Raw genomic sequence first — 7357 nt, 5'->3', positions numbered from 1 at the left:
ACCTGCCTTTAGTCTGGTAACACGCACTACTTTCCTGTCATTGGCCGGCGAAAATGTCCACCATATGTTGGATAGCGTTGCTGTCCGCATTTGGCTGGCATGCTGCTGAAGCCGTCTTCAACCGGCCGTACGAAATCAAACTACAGGACAACGGGTACAACCTGCTGGTCGCCATTAGCGAAAACATCCCTGAAGATACGCGGATCGTGGATAGGCTGCAGGTAAGTTTATTTGTTTGATGGCAGGTACATTTCCCTGTAGTATTCTATATTCCAGAATACTAGGGTAGCCTACTTGTGAATGAGACTAGTACCGTTTGAGGGAAGTGACCGTATGGCATTACAAATGTATGGCGCAAATAAATATAATAATAAATGTTTATTGGTCAAACATCACCCGTGCAATCGCAGCCTTATAGTGCTGAATTGATGCAGGGTTTACAATCAGATGATACAAATGGTAATAATACACATAATAATACACATAAAAACATGATACATATTTGTTCCACATTTTTGTGAAATTGCCGCAAGGGTCTGTGCGGCTGCCATTCGGCGCCACAAGGTGACCTCAATACGACTTTCCCCAACCAAAGTTAGGTACCCATTTACACCTGGGTGGAGTGAGGAAAGTCGTGTTAAGTGCACGTGCCTATCCCAAGGACCCTACGTCGGGCGCATGTCCAGACATGTCCCGGGTACGACTCGGGATTGACCTGGTTCTCCCGGTACACAGTCGAATGATCTACCACTACGCCACACAACGTTTAAAACAATGCCTCAGTCAAAAGTTGTGTAAACATGATACATCTTAAGAAAAAGTCCATTGTTAACATGGCCAAGCCACAACATAAAGATACTTAGTTACAAAAATTAAAACAATGAAGTTGTCCATAGTCGTCTATTGAATAAACACACATTGTTTTCCAGCCCTTGCACTTTCGCCCACATTAACTTATTAGTTTGACCCCCTCAATTATATGAAAGGTTAGGTACAATGTACAAAGTATCTATAGGCTGATGCAACATTTTACCACGCGTCATGGGTAGGCGATAGTATAGTACTGCAATTGAGCACGAATGATTCCCTCAGAGAATCAATAAATCTTTTTTATTTTTTATACCTCGATAATTCAAAAAGACGTGACTGAATCTGTTACTTGGAATGTAGATAGCTAGGAAGTCAACGAAAGAAAGAGCAAAATTTTGGGTCCCCGGCGGCCTTCAATGGAATTTTAGCAGGACTGGTTTTGATTTCGTTATGTTCTGAAAATGAAAGTCTGTGGCAGAGGGCACTACAAGAGTATTTTTGTTGAATATTTTGGAAGAGAATAACTCAAGAAAGGACGATGTATTATGTTTTAGAAGGGTGGGGGGGGGGTAAATTGCCTAGGTTTGTATTGGCATAATTAGAGAACTATTATGTGAAGAATTACTGGTAATGAGAAAATGCCAACATGTATAGCCCTAGAACCAGGATAGGACTTTTATACTTGGGTCATTTGTAATTTGTGTTTAGATGTGACGTAAGCGGACGAGGACTTTATGTTCATCTAATATTCAGCCTTGTGCTCCAATGTTTTTTAATCAATATAAACCATTACAATCCATATAAACTTACCTATGGAACCTCTGTAATATTTGGGCCGAAAATTTGGATATTTTCATATATGTCTCAGAAGTCATTTAGGTTGAAACATAAATCGCTTAATGGATTGAGTGGAATTGTTTACAAAACATGAATAAAAACGGTGCCATTTCACAAGTTAAAGCTCCAAATGTGTCAGAACATACCTGGTGACTATGTTGCGAAAGATGCATTAAGACAGTACTCCATGAAAGGCCACCAACGTCATTTTCATGTTATAATTGAAATCTGGGGTCCAGTTTCAAGCCCGGACCACTAGACTGATGGAATAGTGATGTTGACCTTGTTTTTGTTGGTCAATGGTTTGCACTTCTGGTTTGCAAATCATCAAAGTTATTTACAATTACTGACATTAAAACTTGGTTACACATTAAGATCGAAAACACTGATTGACTTTATAAAATTGCTACAGGTAGGACAACATTTCTTTATCGTTCACGTAACAGACCTTACATGCAAACAACAATTCATGTGCTCATACATGATTATTTAGGAGGGATATCATATATCGGACACTACTGTTCTTACAGCGTTCGGTTCTAGCCTTGACACAGTCTTGTCGAATGTATAATAGTACTTATACACATCATAGTAGCCAAAACCACACTTTTTCTTCGCCAGGAAATTTTGACCGAGGCGTCCCAAGCCTTGTACGTTGCCACCAACAACCGCGCGTTCTGCGCGGTGGTCAAGATCCTCATCCCGAAATCCTGGACGAAAAAAGATGAGTACCTTCCAGCCGGAACCGAGACGTTCGAAAAGGCTAACATCAGGTGAAGGTTTTGTTTACCTCTTAGGAAAAATTTAAACTGTTCTCCAACTCATAAATTTCACTGACCGGAATTTTAGACTGTTCCTCTCAGTCTTCCTCAGCCATCTGACACAAATGCTGTGGACACGTGATTTTTCCCACGTGTGACGTCAGCAAAGGGTCAAAGGTTGTCTGAAGTCGATATCGCCCCCCGTCCCGGTTGAGCGACGGTTGAAGTGCCCTGATGTATATGGCCTCTTTTATGCTTCTCTTGAAGTAATCCTGTTCGGTATCCAAGATTCTAATCCCCCTGCATCTGGAGGGGGTTAGAATCTTGGATACCGAACAGGATTACTTCAAGTTTCTTTCATCATGTAATTTACCAACTCAGATGAACTTTCATGCTGTTGTTTACCTCTTGTCCTCTTTATCTCGCATTTGGCACTTTTAAAGAAAAAAAATCTTAAATCTTTTATCCGATCTTCCTAAAAATGCAAAAGATGGGAGTAGCTAGCGAATCGTACTATAGATTGCCTGAACAAAATTAACAAAAAGGAAACTATACTTTGCCTAAATGTAATGTAGTATACGTTCTTATGGCAGCATGCCCGTAGCCAGGGGGGTTCGGGGGTTCGGAAGAACCCCCCCACAAGGCTCAAAGGTCCACTTTTTGGTCCACTTTTTATGTAAAGGTCCACTTTTTGGTCCACTTTTTATGTAAAGGTCCACTTTTTGGTCCACTTTTTATGTAAAGGTCCAAGATTTTTCTTGAAAAGATGGACTGGAATCGTAGAAAACTGCTCCCTTTGTCATTGAATAAAAATTTATCTCTTAAAAACGCACGAAATGCCATTTTAGAAGGTTCATTTTTCAAAATTTCCGGGGGAGCATGCCCCCGGACCCCCCTAGGAACCTCGCGCCTTCGGCACTCGCCTCGCGCCTACGGCGCTCGAGGTCCCCTCAAGCAGTTGGAAGAACCCCCCCCCATTCAAAATCCTGGCTACGGGCATGGGCAGTTAATATAAATCCATTATGTCAACAGTCCCTCCTCTTCAGTTGCGGATGTTTACACTAACTGCTAACTGTTTGGTGAATGGGGAGGGCCAGATTTGGCTTGATTAGGTGCATGTCAAGATGTTGAAAATATACCCGATCCTGTTTAGTGTTACCACTTTTATCATATGTAGGTGTACCAGTACAGCCCTCAGTAAGTACCTAATACAAAGTGCATTCGCTATGTATGATCTAATTATCATGATGACATTTTAGCTTACTGCCTTACTCTTATCTTTATGAAATTTATAATCCAGCCTAGCTTAAGCTTCGGTCGGTCCCAATTGCGCCGGTGCCCGTCGGGGATGTAGTCCCGGTCTGTCTCGGTCGGGCTCTGGAGCCTGACCGTGGGCATGGGGCAAGGATCCTATTGGGATCATCAAGTTTGTACATATATCTAGTTACTGCGATACCCCCGCAGAATGTTGGGCGGCCGGCAACCGTAAAGCGATTTAATCAGGCTACCCAGAGCCCGGCCGGGGCTACACCCCCGATGGGCACCGGCGCAATTGCAAAATGTTGATACTGTTGTGTCCCGAACCGTGCCTTGTCCCAAACCATGCCTGGGCATGGTTTGGGACACACGGCGCGTGTCCCAAACTGTGCCTTGGGACTGAGCACAGTTCGGGACACGAGGGGACTGTCCCGAACCGTGCCTGATCGGGCACAGTTCTGGACACACAAGGGCCTTGTCCCATTCCGTGCTTTGGGGGCGGAGCTTAGTGTTTTGAGGGAGGAGCCTTCCCGTGGTGTTGTTTACTGTTTTAGGCCGCCATCTTTGTTTTTCGTCGGGGCAAGAATAAGAAAGAATCGGTGTAATTCCTGCTCTGTAAAGTATACATTTTTACATTTCACGCTGGTCTACGACTTACATGTAGTGTCCAAAAAGAGTGTCTTGTATCATTCTGCAACACAGTGAGAACACAGTTCTTGATACAACACAGCACGTAGTATACCCAAGAAAGCAGACTGACCCAAGCTCAGTCCTGGAATCGGAAACAACACTTGCTTATCCACCAACCCTACGCACGGATCTGGATAGTCCTGACGCGTATCCACGACAGAGTAGAGCAAATTAACTTGTAGATAAACGAAGTGTTCGTTCAGAACCGTGCTTCAGGTCGAGCACAGTTCTGGACACGCGATGGCCTTGTCCCAAACCATGCCCGGGCACGGTCTGGGACACTGAATGCGTGTCCCGAACCGTGCCTGGGGACTGAGCACAGTTCGGGACACGCGGGTGCCTTGTCTCAAACCGTGCTTGGGCATGGTTTGGGACACTCGGCGCGTGTCCCAAACCGTGCTTGGGGAAAATCTACATTCTGGGACACGCGGGGGACTATCCAGAACCGTGCCTGACCGCACACAGTTCTGGACACGTATAATTTAAGCTTGCGGCTTTACGGGACTGAACATAGTTCTCATGACATGTGTTCCAAACGAGTTTCTTTCTTGTATTAACTAGTCTCTTTATATTATTATCTAAGTCCATGTCGACCAAACATAAGACTAAGTTGTGAGAAAACTGCGTTTTGAAAGCACATGTTGTACACAGACTCGCAAAATCTCACGTAATCTAGCCATATAAGAAATCGTGGGCTTGAATAATTATGTTTAGGTCCCCGCCAATCACTATGATTGACAGCGCTTCCGGGCACGGTTCTGGACAGTCAGGCTGTGTCCCGTTCTGTGCCCGCTCAGGCACGGAATGGGACGGGCACAGTTTGGGACACAACAGTACCGAAGCGTAACCTGATACGTCGATGAAGGTTAGACATCGAGGTAATACGATACGCAAAAAAGCAGTTACTCAAGAAACTGGATAACTGATACCCCTCCCCAAATTGTAAACTTCACCCTAGAATTTGACCACCGTGGAAATAAGGACTAATTTGCATAATTTATTGGAAAATGCTAGAATACAATTCCTTGTTATGATAAGACTCCTTTGTTGAAAAATATGATCAACTGATATGATTCATGCAAATGAGGGTCCTATTTGCATAACCAGGGGGAATAATCTATAGTTCGTCAGTCATGCAGATTAATATTATTTGACGAAGGTATGATTTCGTGGAACTCTTGTTACAAGTATGCATTTGGGCAAGCATAGTTCGATCGATGGTTCTATTTGTTTATGTAACCGAGGTGGAATTCAATTCACCAGGTTCTTTTAGGATGCTGCACGGGAGACTAACTACAGGGCTAGCAAGAACACACGCAGGACACAGGCATTGCCGTTACGCACGCACAGGAGACGATGGGCTGGGACAGTCTCTCTCTGTAACCTTCCCTCAAGCTGTCCCTGTCTCAGACTGTCTCCCCAACCCACAGAACTCCCAGCTTTTATTGTCAAACCACAGACTGGACACAGATTGAAATACAGACAGTCGTCTAGCAAGGGAACAACACAACATTTCGCACCCATACGACAGGTCCTTGATGTTCCTATCATCAAAGCCTCGAATTAGCATAACCAGATTAACATGCTGGCCACAAAAACTTCAAAGACGATGGCCTCTTACAATATGCATAAAAAGTGTCATTTTCAAACCCTTACATTTACATACCAGTTTACACAATGTACATAATACTTGCACATTGTACTTTGTTGGTGTCAAAAACACTCCGCTCCACGACTTTTGGCAACGCTTCAGAGCTGGAGTCACTTTTTTCTAGCATTGCGACCACCATGAAAACAATATTCTAAATATGCATGGTTCCACAGAGAACCGTCTTTGCCATAACTCAATACGGAGTGGCTGGATTTGAATGATCTTTGGGATCTGTATAGCCGGTATAACCGCCCTTCGGCGTAACACACCAGCTTCGCAGGCACGCGGCGTGGCGGCAGCTAGCTATATCACACCGAACGGCTTGTTATACTCAATCTTTGCACATTTGATTGCAGGAGTTGTTTAAAGTTTTCTAGTGATGATGCCCCAAATGTGGGTAGGTATCAACAAAACAAAGGGCAAGGGATCTGTCAGCCATGGTTTATAATCTTATATATCTAATGGACGTCTTATATATCCAATTAAAACCTTATGAATCTTATTCTTTATCAGTAATGATAGACTTTTTTTATTGTATTCCATGCCCTTAGCCAGGGGGGGTTGCCTACATCAATTTCGCATCCACATAGCCTAGCGGCGACCAATGGGTGACCAGCATTCCGCGCCACGCCCACTTTGCGGTCGATTCCATTCGACAATGGGGTTGAACAGCATCCTTCCTTACGGCGCGGCAGGTACTAGTAATCGGAGTTGGAAATGTCAGATAAACAATGTAAAAATTGGTGTATTTGGGGTGAAAATAATGCAAGTACCGAAGTAACGGGTTCCTTTCTCAGCACTCGGTATACAGAGGTAAGGCGGCTTCCGTCCTAGATCTCCAGTGCCGAAGTTACGTCAACACTTGGTGTGTCGGCGGCTTCAGCACTGGAAACTCGGAATCGGCAAATCAAACCTTGTCTTTAAAAAGGGTATCGAGATGCTGCCACTCATATTTTCGAGATCATACCGCCTGGGTAACAAAGTTTAATCGGGACAACAAGGTTATCGGCAGGACAGGACTGCAAGGCCTCTTTTCTTACATTTTCACAGACAAAGACTTGGCCTAAGATACTGTTTTGTACGCCGCGCGGCCGACGTAAGCACCAGAAGCCCAGTGCCGAAATGGTTTAACTCGGCTCGGTAGTTACTTTGCTCCAACTATTCAAAGACACAGAAATTCAGAAAACAATTTACATTCAAATGTATCTTTTGAACAAGTTTGAGAAACATCTTTTTCAACCATATCTTGCTAAAGCGCGGGTTGTGGGTGTGGCCGAGATGCTGCCCGCCTATTGGTCCCCGCTAGGCTGGCTTGGATGGGAAATTGAGGTTCCGGGGGGGGTGGGGTCGG

At 44.3% G+C, this 7357-nt stretch overlaps 1 protein-coding gene across 1 annotated transcript in view; it reads left to right on the top strand.

Moving 5' to 3' along the window:
- The window catches only part of LOC109463765 (epithelial chloride channel protein-like), a 16125-nt gene continuing 8768 nt past the window's right edge, over positions 1-7357 (top strand). Inside the window, exons 1-2 of the mRNA XM_019760622.1 lie at positions 1-221; positions 2269-2420. Of these exons, the coding sequence (XP_019616181.1) occupies positions 54-221; positions 2269-2420 (320 nt within the window). The 5' untranslated portion in view covers positions 1-53. The remainder of the gene's footprint in view (positions 222-2268; positions 2421-7357) is intronic.

The sequence above is a fragment of the Branchiostoma belcheri genome, unplaced genomic scaffold (assembly GCF_001625305.1).
Source record: "Branchiostoma belcheri isolate BF01 breed outbred unplaced genomic scaffold, Haploidv18h27 scaffold13, whole genome shotgun sequence".
Classification (NCBI taxonomy): domain Eukaryota; kingdom Metazoa; phylum Chordata; class Leptocardii; order Amphioxiformes; family Branchiostomatidae; genus Branchiostoma; species Branchiostoma belcheri.
This window is presented reverse-complemented; position numbering and strand designations above follow the sequence as displayed.